The sequence below is a fragment of the Microcaecilia unicolor genome, chromosome 10 (assembly GCF_901765095.1).
Source record: "Microcaecilia unicolor chromosome 10, aMicUni1.1, whole genome shotgun sequence".
Lineage (NCBI taxonomy): Eukaryota > Metazoa > Chordata > Amphibia > Gymnophiona > Siphonopidae > Microcaecilia > Microcaecilia unicolor.
In genome coordinates, this window is record NC_044040.1 from 102,870,258 (window position 1) to 102,883,616 (window position 13,359).

Consider the following 13,359-nt stretch of genomic DNA (forward strand, 5'->3'; position numbering starts at 1 on the left):
GATTAGCGCACCACTGATAAGTGCAAGATTCGCTTATATGCATGGTTTAAGACCGTTGCTCTGCAGGAAAGACTCCACGTAAGTGCACGCACGGAATATGGAAGCCGATTGGCACATGATAAAGGGGCAGTAAATTTGAAATCTCGTTAGTTGACTGCCACAGGCAAAAGAAGCAAAAGAATGTTGCTAGAGTATACACTGGAGTCATCGTTGCGGCGGTACTGTAAGACTTTAACACTGGCTGAACGAATAGAAGTTCTTAAAAAATTAGAAAACAAACAAAGTCAAGCATCTATTGCTAAAGAATATGGTGTCAATCCCAGTCAAATTTCACGTATCTTGAAGCAGAAAGACCAGCTTCTGGAAGACTGGCAAAATAATACAAATACACACAGGAAACGTAAACAGGCGGGAAAAGCTGAGGATGTAGAAGATGCTCTTCTTCGGTGGTTTTCTCAAGTCAGGAGCAGACCGTTTCCTGTCAGTGGTCCACTGCTTATGGAAAAAGCTAATCAGCTAGCTGAAAGTCTTGGACTAATTGAATTCAAAGCCACTGTTGGATGGTTGCAAAGATGGAAGGAGAGGAACAACATAAAATTCAAGAAACAGCCTGGTGAAAAACAATATGCTGATGACTTTGGTGCTGAAAATTGGGTTGTTTCAGTTCTTCCTACCATCTTGAATGAGTTTGCACTTCGTGACATTTTCAATGCTGACGAAAATGTTCTCTACTGGCGAGCGATTCCTGATGGAACACTTGCATTCAAACAAGCCGAAACTACAGGAAGTAAAACGTCGACGGACCGACTGATTCTCCTTTGCTGCAATATGGATGGGAGTGAGAAGTTGGAACCACTCGTCTTTGGAAAGAGCAAACAGCCCGTTGCTTCAAGAATGTTAAGCGACTTCCTGTGTCATACGAGGCTAACGCAAATTCATGGATGACTGGGGAAATTTGGAAGCAGTGGCTAAAGAAGTAAGACACTAGAATGTGGACACAAAAGCGTCAGATTTTGTTGCTTTGTGATAATTGTGCTGCACACAGGGATGATGTCAGGCTGTCTAACGTCAAGGTGGTCTTCCTGCCACCAAACACTACCTCTCTGATCCAACCTCTGGATCAGGGCATAATAGCCAATTTCAAACAACATTATCGGGCTGTTGTGCTACGTCGTCTGATGAGCGTTATGGATGACCAGACTGGCAAGGATAACGTGCTGTTGAACTGGCTCGTAATCTATCACTGTTGGATGCCCTACATATGCAGAAAGAAGCCTGGCATCATGTTACACAGGCAACCATTGTGACCTGCTACAAGTGGGCAAGCATTGTTAGGGATGTGGAGAGGGACGAAACAGATGCAGCTGTTGCAAGCGCGTCAGATGAACATGCTATTGGCATCCCAGCCGGTGTTACTGAAGAGGAGTTTCATCACTTCGTAGCTGTTACAAACAGCTGACGACAGCACTGTCGAGATATGCGCCTACACGCAGGCAACGGCTGATGATGAAACAGATGATGAAATGAGCAGCAAGGCACATGCTGACGAAATTCAACAACCTTCTGTCACTTTTGCAAGAGTGCTGGAGAGTCTTAACACCATGCGGGCCTATCGGTAGGCCACTTTTTGTCAGTGCTGTGACAGTTTTTACCGTCTGGCAGACGTAGTCTATGGAACTCACAGACACAAGAGTGTACAGAGGACTATGACTGATTGCTTCAAGTAAGCCTAACGTCAGTTAACGGAGACTGTATACTGTACGTATAATAAACAGTACTGTACATCAGTTTCTCCAGTCCACCTGGTACAGCTTCTTCCTGCCCTCTCCAGTCCGCCTGGTACAGCTTCTTCCTGCCTGCTCCAGTCCGCCTGATCCAGCTTCTTCCTGACCTGCTCCAGTCCGCCTGCTCCAGCATCTCCCTGCTTACTCCAGTTCGCCTGATCCAGCTTCCTGCTTGCTCGTTCCAGTCTACTTGAACCAGCGTGTTACAGCCTGCCTGCTCCAGCTACTCTCTTACTCCAGGCCCTCTGCTCCAGCCAGCTTACTCCAGTCTGCCTGATACAGCCTGTTCCAGTCCGTCTGCTTCAGCTTGTCCCAGCCTGTTCCAGTCTGTCTGCATCAGCTTGTCCTAGTCCGCCAGCTCCTGCTTCAAACCACTCCAGCCTGCCACTCAACTTGACTACTAGCCAATCATTGACTTACCACCAATCACCTGACTGTCTACCACCCACCCTGAAACCCGCCTGCCTCCCAGCCCATCTTCCTACCAGCTCATCACTCTCCTGCCCGACTGCCTACCCTCACCTGCCTGTCTCCCAGCCCACCTACCTTCCCTTTGAACACCTCAGTCACTACCCATGGCCCCCATTCACATCCTATTCCTTGCCCTGTCCCTCCCTAATCTTTTCCCCCTCTCACCGCTGTCTTCCACACGATCTCACTACCCATCCCTGTCCTCTTCCGCCCTCCCCTATCTACCCCTGCCCCCCACCACCTCACCATCCCTACTGTCTTCCTCCTCCTTCCTAGCTCTCAACCTTCAACACCTCCTTCCTGCCATGAACCCTTCCCCTTTCCTCCTAAGCGCATCCCGCCTTCGTCGCCCTTCCTCACCCACCCGTCTCCGCACTCTCTTGCTCCTTCTCCTGCTATCCGCGGGTGACGTCAATCCCAACCCAGGTCCCCCACACCTGTCCTCGTCCTCATCTCATCTATGCAAACGATCCCGCGATATCTCCAATCTCATCCCTATTCCCCTCCTCCCCCCTCCTCCCTCCCCTTCTCGTGTGCCCTGTGGAACGCCCACTCAATCTGCAACAAACTTCCCTTCACCCACGATCTCTTCATCTCCCATTCCCTTCATCTGCTCGCCCTAACTGAAACCTGGCTCACCCCGGACAACTCTGCCTCAATCGCAGCCCTATGCCACGGAGGTTATCTTTTCTCCCATTCGCCCCGCCCAGTCGGCCGCGGTGGCGGCGTTGGACTACTACTTTCGCCCGCCTGCAGCTTCCAACCTCTCCACCTACCTCAGAGCTTCTCATCCTTTGAAGTTCACTCCATCCATCTATTCCACCCACTGCCACTCAGAGTTGCAGTCATTTACCGCCCCCCTGATAAATCCCTCCCATCCTTCCTTACCGACTTCGATGCCTGGCTCTCCATCTTTCTTGAGCCCTCATCCTCATCCCTCATTCTCAGTGACTTCAACATCCACACTGATAACCCTTCCGATTCATATGTTTCTCAGTTCCTCACTCTTACCTCCTCCTTCAACCTCCAACTGAGCCCCACCACCCCTACTCACAAATCTGGCCACTGTCTTGATCTCGTCCTCTCTTCTACTTGCTCACCCTCCACTTTCTGCATTTCACCTCTTCCTCTCTCCGACCACCACCTTATCACATTCACACTTCAGCACCCTCCCCCTCAATCTCGCCCAACACTAACTACTATGTCCAGAAATCTCCAGGCTGTTGACCCCTCCACCTTATCCTCTACTATCTCTGTTCTCCTCCCTTCCATCTTGTCCTCCACATCTGTTGACAAAACTGTCTCCACTTACAATGCCACTCTTTCCTCCGCTCTAGACGCCCTTGCACCGTCCACCTCCCGGCCCACAAGACGTACCAATCCCCAGCCCTGGCTGACCCCTTGCACCCGATACCTTCGCTCCTGCGCCCGTTCGGCTGAACGCCTCTGGAGGAAATCTCGCACCCTTACTGACTTCATTCACTTCAAATTCATGCTATCCTCCTTCCAATCCTCCCTATTCCTCGCTAAGCAGGACTATTATATCCAATTGACCAATTCCCTCAGCTCTAACCCTCGTCGTCTATTCGCCACCCTCAACTCCCTCCTCAAAGTGCCCTCTGCTCCCACCCCCCCTTCACTCTCTCCTCAATCTCTGGCCCACTACTTCCGTGACAAGGTCCAGAAGATCAACCTCGAATTCACCACTACTCCCTCTCCTCCTCTTCAGCCTATATCTCACTCTCTCATCCAACCTACCCAGGCCTCCTTCTCCTCCTTTCCTGCTATCACCGAAGAGGAAATCGCCCATCTCCTCTCCTCCTCGAAAGCCACCACTTGTTCCTCTGACCCCATCCCCACTAACCTACTCAACACCATCACTCCTACCATCACCCTCACCATCTGTCATATCCTTAACCTCTCTCTCTCCACTGCATCTGTCCCGGACACCTTCAAGCATGCTGTGGTCACTCCACTCCTCAAAAACCATTACTTGACCCTACCTGTCCCTCCAACTACCGCCCCATTTCCCTCCTACCCTTCCTCTCCAAGATACTTGAACGCGCCGTTCACAGCCGCTGTATTGATTTTCTCTCCTCTCATGCCATCCTCGATCCGCTTCAATCCGGCTTTCGCCCCCTACACTCAACAGAAACGGCACTATCTAAAGTCTGCAATGACCTATTCCTCGCCAAATCCAAAGGTCACTACTCCATCCTCATCCTCCTCGACCTCTCCGCCGCTTTTGACATTGTCAATCACAACCTACTTCTTGACACACTGTCCTCCCTTGGGTTCCAGGGCTCTGTCCTCTCCTGGTTCTCCTCTTATCTCTCCCATCGTACCTTCAGAGTACACTCTCATGGTTCGTCCTCCTCCCCTATCCCGCTCTCTGTTGGAGTTCCTCAGGGATCTGTCCTTGGGCCCCTTCTTTTTTCAATCTACACCTCTTCCTTAGGCTCCCTGATCTCTTCTCATGGTTTCCACTATCATCTTTATGCCGACGACACCCAGCTTTATCTCTCCACACCAGAAATCACTGCGGATACCCAGGCCAAAGTCTCGGCCTGCTTATCCGACATTGCTGCCTGGATGTCCAACCGCCACCTAAAACTGAATATGTCTAAGACTGAACTTATTGTTTTCCCACCCAAACCCACTTCCCCTCTCCCTTCACTCTCTATCTCAGTTGATAACACCCTCATCGTCCCCGTCTCATCTGCCCGCAACCTCGGTGTCTTCGACTCCTCCCTCTCCTTTTCTGCGCACATCCAGCAGATAGCCAAGACCTGTCGCTTCTTCCTCTATAACATTAGCAAAATTCGCCCCTTCCTCTCCGAGCACACCACCCGAACTCTCATCCACTCTCTCATTACCTCTCGCCTTGACTACTGCAACCTACTCCTGACCGGCCTCCCACGTAGCCATCTTTCCCCCCTTCAGTCCATCCAGAACTCTGCCGCACGTCTTATATTCCGCCTTAACCGATATACTCATATCACCCCTCTCCTCAAGTCACTTCACTGGCTCCCAATCAGATACCGCATACAGTTCAAGCTTCTCTTACTCACCTACAAATGCACTCGATCTGCGGCCCCTCCGTACCTCTCTACCTTCATCTCCCCTTACGTCCCTACCCGTAATCTCCGCTCTCAAGACAAATCCCTCCTTTCAGTACCCTTCTCCACCAACCTCCAACTCCAGGCTCCGCCCCCTTCTGTCTCGCCTCACCCCATGCCTGGAACAAACTCCCTGAGCCCATACGCCGTGCCCCCTCCCTACCATCTTCAATCCATGCTCAAAGCCCACCTCTTCAATGTCGCCTTCAGCACCTAATCACTACACCTCTTCTCAGGAAAACTTATCTACCCCAACTTGACATTTCGTCCTTTAGATTGTAAGCTCTTCCGAGCAGGGCCGTCCTTAATTGTTAATTTGTACAGCGCTGCGTAACCCTAGTAGCGCTCTAGAAATGTTAAGTAGTAGTAATAGACAAGCAGGCTGCTTGTTCTCATGACTGGGTGACATCCATGGTAGCCCCCTCCAACCGGAAAATACTTCTCGCTCAGTTTTTCATTTTCCGCGCTTGGAGAGAGACTGCTTTGCGTCCCTTTCCGTTGTCAGCCTCGGAAACGGTTTGCAGCCTAGTCCGCCTTTTTTTTCTTTGTTTGTGGCGCAGTTCGCGCCTTCTTTCTCTTAATTACCTACTTCTCATTAAAAAAAAAAAAGTCCCCTTTTTTTTCTTATTCTTTTTTCCGTCCTTTCCTTTCTCCGCTGTCGCGGCCTTGTGACCCTCTTTGTTGTTTTGAGTGAGCCTGGGAGCTAGGGATACCCCAGTCGTGAGAACAAGCAGCCTGCTTGTCCTCGGAGAAAGCGAATGATACATACCTGTAGCAGGTATTCTCTGAGGACAGCAGGCTGATTGTTCTCACCTTCCCTCCCTCCTCCCCTTTGGAGTTGTTTTTTCTTATCCTTATTTCTTTCGCTTTTTACTTAACTGAGCGGGAGCGGCCGCGCACGGGCAGGAAGACGGCCGCGCATGCGCGGTGGGCATGTCCCGCACGCGGGACTTCCCGCGAGAAGTTTCTGGTTGGAGGGGGCTGCCGTGGACGTCACCCAGTCGTGAGAACAATCAGCCTGCTGTCCTCGGAGAATACCTGTGGGTGGCGACACCGGTAATTGGGGAAACAAAGCAGGAGCTGGGAAGACTTCTACGGTCTAGGCCCTGATCGTGACTGAATAGATAGGGATGGGCTGGAGTGTAAATTTTAAGGGGCTTTGACGTTAGTTTCAGAAGTTAGTACAAGAACAGTACTGGGCAGACTTCTATGGTCTGTGCCCTGAGAAATGCAAGGACAAATCAAACTCGGGTATACATATAAAGTAACACATACCATGTAGAATTAGTTTACCTTTTTGGGCAGACTAGATGGGACCGTACAGGTCTTTATTTGCCGTCATTTACTATGTTACTATGTACCTGCTACAGGTATGTATCATTCGCTGTATCAGATGTCAAGCTTCTTTGGGTCAGAACGGTTAAGTGCAGTCTCCGGTTAACTGCATGTATTTCTTTGGTCCCAGACCCTTGCACTAAGCGGATTGCACTGTGTATGTATGTGTGTGTGTATATATTTTATGCATACTCATAAAAGCTATTATATGCAGGGATGAAAAAAAATCATTAGGAAAAATTGGGTTCCAGATAAAGGGGCTCTTTTACAAAGGCCCGTAAGGGCTTATGCACATGCAGCAGTGTCAAATTGGCATCACTGCCCATCTAGCTTGAGCGCCGGGTGGGTAATTCCGAGTTTGGCATGTGCTGAAAACGCACGGTAGAAAATAATTTTCTATTTTCTACTGCAGGGGCGTTCCCAGCAGTAGTCGGCATTTGGCGCGAGTTCTGGGTGGTTACTGTGCGGTAACACGTGAGCCCTTACTGTTAAGTCAGTGGGTGGAATTAAGAGCTCAGGCTGTAATAGACACGCGCTGGTTTTTATTTTGCAGCACGTCCATTCCCTGCCCCCCCCCCCCAAAAAAAAATCCTTTTTGCCAGACGCAGTGGAGAAATGGTCCAGTGCGCATCCAATACACGTGCCCACACTACCACAGGCCACTTTTTGGTGCAACTTTGTTAAAGGGCCCCAAAGTTTTTCCTGGCTTATAAAAATGCTCTCTTTTTTTGTCTATTTTACATTTGTTTTGCTAATTTTATTCTTTTTTTAATCTTATTTCCTCTTTTCCTCCAGAATCTTCCATTTCTCCATCTATTCTCATTTTCATATGTTTCATTTGGATTTTCTCCTTCTCATTAATCAGCCTTACAGAGAGGCTAAAAGAGTACCAATCATTTTTCAAGGTAGAAGAAAAATGATCACAGGTAAAAACCTCCTTGTACAAAAGTATAGCTGTTCTGCTTAAATACTAATCAAATACTAGCAACCGTGTGAATATTCACTAATCGGTAATGCACTTCTCTTTTTATACTGACCAGTCAATTGAACACCCTCCATGGCCCAACTTTTCGGCCCCAGTTTCGAATTCCTGCCTCAGGGTCAGTGGTGTTAGACAGTAAAGATCTGTGAAAAAGACAAAAAAACAATTAATACATCAGTGTAGTTTACCCAAACCACGGAGATCTAAATTTCTCTTCTGCTAATCCTTACAAAGCGCAAATACTCTGTCCAGCCTCCGTTTCTAATTGTCAGCAAAATGGCTGCGGTTTTTTATCAGCTGACGTCAGACGCCTTCGCCAGAGGATCCGCCCCTAAAGATGTCAATCAAATAACATCAAAGTGTCAAAGATTTTTTTAATAGAATTACCGATTAGTGAATATTCACACGGTTGCTAGTATTTGATTAGTATTTAAGCAGAACAGCTATACTTTTGTACAAGGAGGTTTTACCTGTGATGATTTAGAGGACCTCCCTTATGTTTGATGTATCAACGAAGGAGTGTTCCTCTACAATTTGAGGGTTTTTTTTCCTCCATAAAAATCAAATTATCTCTATACATCAGAATTTTATGGATATTGATTGTAGCTAGATTTTCACTTTAATATTTGGATATCCTAGAAAGCTCTTTTGTGGCTTGCTTAGATAGAAGAAAAATGATGACAGTAGACCACCAGCATATATATAAATTAATTAATTGTACAGATAAAATATTTGATACTTGTAGAAATAAGAAATTCACATGTATGTTCATAATATTAATAGATAATGAATAAAAATATAAATTAACATATGTAGTACACTTACAAAAATGATTAAGCAATGGATACAAAATAAAAAGTCATACTGGTGAACAGATAAATAAATGTCACATTAAAAATTGTTAAAGTAATGCCTAAACTGTTTTAGGCTTCATGTGGATCATACAGCAGCTTAAAAATGGAGCATGCAAATAATGTATACCAATTATGCACTGAAAGTTGGTTTTTTTTTTCTTTTTAACTGTGATTAATGATGGTGTTAGCTCCACACTGGAGGGATGAATGTAATCTAATATTAAATACTGGTTGTTTAAAAATAATTGTCATGTTTCTGAATGGCCACTAGATTTCAGAATAAACTCTCGTAGTTATCCTAATGAACTAAGTATATATATTAGCTTAGGCCAAAGTCAAGCTTAACAACATTAATTACATTACTTTAAAATGATCTTATAACCCACAGTTACCATTCAGGTTCAAAGCGGCTAATAAGAGCAACTAGAGAGTAACTAGGAATTATATCAAAATAAAAATTATTAGGAAATCAGCATATTGATAGTTAAAAGATGCCGACTAAACATTATCAGATACCTTAAGATAATTACTGGCCTATTACATATTTTCAAAATAAAAAAGTTTTCAGTAGTTTTCTGAAGCAAAGATGATCTATATCTTTCCTTATAGATAAGGGAAGAGTATCAGATTAGTGCTGCCTAGTAAAACAATGAATTGCCTAGCAATTTATATGATTTTACAGATTTCAGCGCTAGAAATCCCTTTAGTAGTTTCTCTCTCATATTCCTTGAGGATAAACCTGACAACAGTTGGTAATGATTTGCCATATATGTAGGTAATTCTCCATCTAAAAACTTATAAGCAAAAACACAAACTTTAAAATGTAATCTATCTTAATCCGGGAGCCAATGTAATCTTATCAATAGGGGAGTTATTGAATCATGTTTAGATGAAGAACGTCTGGCTGCTGAATTTTGAACCAACTGAAGTTGAGTTTCTGAGTCTTGGTACATCCTAAGAAAATTACATTATAATAGTCTTAACTGTGAAAGGACTAAGGATTGAACACTCAGTCTAAGTACTTGTAGTTCAAAACATTTTCTAACTGCTGTCAATTTTTTTCATAAGTATAAATGAGTTCTTAATAATCTTAACTACTTGATTTCTCAACTTGAGAAAAATGTCCACTTCCACTCCAAGGATCGAGGATTCGGGAAGAACTTTCCAATTTATAATTCAGATCTCATAATTGTAATGTCGGATGCATATCCCGCAAATCGGTTTCCTGATCCAAGGAAAATTTGCCTTAGTTTTTTTTCAATTTATGAGAAGTAACCCAGTTCTCTATTAATTCCAGATAAATGTAATAATTTTATATTTAGTATCCAGTCTTAGGGAGTAGAAAGAAAGCAGTAATGTCATCAGCATAAACTTACAATTGAACATTGTTCTTCTCTAGAACTGTAACAGGAGACAAGAGGCAAATGGTTCCAGAGGCATGACAGCTTTTATTAGCTAGCTGACACAGTACTAAGTTCAGACTCAGGATACTGTGCCCCGAGCGTCACCTGACACTCGTTCTTATACTCTCTTATCAGTAGTCATGCGCAGTTACAGACAGAGGATCTTACACAAAACCCAGGAAACGAAACTTATCTTTGGCTTTGCACACAACCCTCTATTTCCAACACTGGTCTCTAGTCTATTCACAGTTATTTGGCATTGCATATACCATATAAGGCAATATACTGATAAGCAACACAAGTTCCAGCTGGTTTCTGCTATCTGGTTACAGCTGCTTCCTCTGAGCTAACTGTCAGCTTGCAAGCCTTACATTTCAGAAAAGGCACAGAAGGAGAGAAAATGTATTTCACAGAAAAAGCAAAGTTAATGGCTGGCATGTTACAAGTTACAGCTTCTTTTAGCTAAGCACAATAGATTGTCCTTTACGGCAAAATCTAACTCTAGTATAAACTGACTCCAGTTTCAGCAAAACAGTCAAGCTGCCCCCCCCCCCCCCCCCCCACCTACAGACCTACCCCTAAATTGACTACATAAAATGTTGAATAGGGTGGGAGAGAGAGGTAAACCTTGAGGGACACCACAACAAGCACCCAGGACTTAGTTCTCCTCTAATTTTGACCATATAAGATGATATCTCTTTAAAAAAAAAAACAAGAAAAACCCTGATACCAACTGAGAACCCTGTCTTGAGTTCCAAATGAATGCAGGATATATATCAATAGCTGGTGGTCAACCAAGTCAAAGGCACTAGTAAGATCAAATTGTATTATTAAATAACAGAATCCCTGACTGAACATCCAATTGCCAAGAGCAATCATCAGTCCTACAACTGCTTCTGTACTGAACCCTTTTCTGAACCCAGGCTGGGAGATTGAGGTAGCTGAAATTTATGTAAGAGTCCAATTGACTGGCAACCCATCCTTCCATAATATATAACCAAACTTCAGTCAAAAAAAAATGTTATTTCTCAATTATGGAATGTTTTATTTGTATATTTTTATTTATTTATTTTTTTTAATTTGTTACCCTAATGCAATCATCTGCCAGAATGTGGCCCGTCAGGTTACTGTTGTTCAGTAAATTATTTTCTATCGATACTGGTGGTCTACTGTCGCCATTTTTTTTCTATCTCGACAACTAATTCATTCTGTCTCATCATTTCTTCCTCTTACCAGCCCAATAGCTTAATGGTTAGAGCAATAGGCCGAGAACCAGGGAAGGCAGATTCAAATCCTCTCTATTGCCTCAAATACAAACTTACCCTTCTGTTTACTAAGGGATGCTAGCAGCTGCTGTGCACCATTGCGGACAGTATTGGCATTGCCTTGTGGCAGCCTCTAATGCAACTTAGTAAATGGGGATGGATGGTTAGATTGTAAGTCCTTCAGAGACATTGTAACTTACTATACTTGTAGGTAACCGCCTTGAACTGCTGAGGAAAGGCATGAGCTAAATTCAATCCCTCTCTTCTCTGCAGCCTGATAGAAGAGGGGTGGGTTTTTAAGATTTCCAGATGAATATGCATGAAATCTATTTGCATACTATGGAAGCAGTACATGCAAATCAATCGCATATTCATTGTGAAAATCTTGGTAACCTGTCTGGGTTGTGGCCCTTAAGGACTGTGATTAGCCATCCCTGTGATAGAAGGATCCTACCCTGAGTCAGGGTGGCTAAACATTACCTCAGTTGCGGTTCTCTCAGCCCTTACTTGACTGCCCTTGGCTGAAGTGGCATCTTCTCTTGGCAGCCAGAGCTGCTTCAGGCTGTAGATGCTGAATTTTAGGTATCCACATGCCTGGGATTTTTTTTTTTTTTTTTTTTTTTTTAAATCTCATAACACTTTATTCCCAAAATATACTCAAGCCTTTTAATATTGGGGATCTAACAGAAGCCAGAAAACATTATTGGATTTAAATCTTAAATAGTAATTTTCCTCTAGATTTTAATTTGTTGTCCCTATAACTGTTGAATAGGTGGTGGATTCCAGCGAGTCAGAGCACACCTGTATGGATCACTACTCTATTACCTTCAGATTGCCCAGAGACCAGATGAGCCAGACACCCTAGAAGCAGGTATAGTATTCATCTTCTGTAGACAATGAATCAGGACTGCTGCTTTCTAAGAGATGCCCTTTAATGTAAGCAACAAGAAATCTCTATGTAAAAACAATGAAGGTTCCTTGCTTTCTGGTAGTTCTGACCACTGTACTGTTGTGACATAAGTAGTGGAGCAACATAGAGAATAGTGAAACAGGTTGCAAACTCTGAAAAACTGGGGTTCCACTGGGCAAGTCACTTTACTCTCCATTGCTTCAGGTACAATGTAGATTATAAACGCACTTGGGTGAGGAAATAATTTGTGTATCTTGAATGTAAGTACCTTCCCTTGACCGCGGATTTGGAAAGGTGAATAATATAAAATTCAGATCCATGAATTGTAAATACTTTGTTTTTGTTTCTGTGCTAGTTGAACTCTGCTATTTCATTTCTTCTTTAGTCAAGACAACCATGTGGGAGCAGTTGACAGCTCCAGAGGATGCATTCGGTAAATTGCAGCAAGAAAATCTAGCTATCATCGAGAGCTATGGCACTGCCCTCATGGAGGTAGTGTGTCGAGATGCTTGTGATGGTCATGAAATAGGAAGGGTAGGTGATAAATTATTATTTTATTATTACTATTAGAATCAGATCTATTAAAATATTTATTTCCCATATATCATAATACTTCTAGACAAAAAAATGTAAATTTATGGAAAAAGACATAACATTAAATAAATTTTTTCTTCTGCATTTGTGGTGCAATAGCAACTAAAATAAACTAAGGGGCATTTCCTTCACATCAGCAGCAGTGATGAATCCAGAAACTAGCGGGTTGTGTCCACCTACCAGCAGGTGGAGATAGACATCACTGACTTGAATCCAATGATATAGGACAAGTAGCTTCCCAGAAAGTCAGTATATATCTCCATCAGGCATATGGACAGAATTCTAGCTCCTGGATTCATCTGTTTCAGGGTTCTCCTGGTCTAGGTTGCCTAGTCAGTAGAGAGTGGAGGTGTTATGGCTGTGCAGTGCCAGCTTTAAGGGGCATACCTGGTCACCCCAGGTCCCTCCCTCACCTTGGGTTTCCTCCTGCCACTGTGTGTCCTACTGGTTAGCCTCTGCCTTAGTTCCCCCCCCCCCCCCCCCCCCCCCCCCCCCCAACAAAAAAAAAAGCCTTTGGGGTTGAATTTATTCAGTTTGCAAGGCTATAGTGAGCAAGGAAAAAAAAATTAAGACCGCAGTGCATAGAGGCTGTGAAGCGGGTGAGGCTGATTAAAGAGGTCAGGGGAGTATTTCAAGCAGTTT

At 44.4% G+C, this 13,359-nt stretch overlaps 1 protein-coding gene across 1 annotated transcript in view; it reads left to right on the top strand.

Moving 5' to 3' along the window:
- NUP205 (nucleoporin 205) overlaps positions 1–13,359 on the top strand; it is a 1,281,456-nt gene that overhangs the window by 922,229 nt on the left and 345,868 nt on the right. The window contains exons 27-28 of the mRNA XM_030216143.1: positions 11,986–12,084; positions 12,509–12,657. Coding sequence (XP_030072003.1) covers positions 11,986–12,084; positions 12,509–12,657 — 248 coding nt within the window. The remainder of the gene's footprint in view (positions 1–11,985; positions 12,085–12,508; positions 12,658–13,359) is intronic.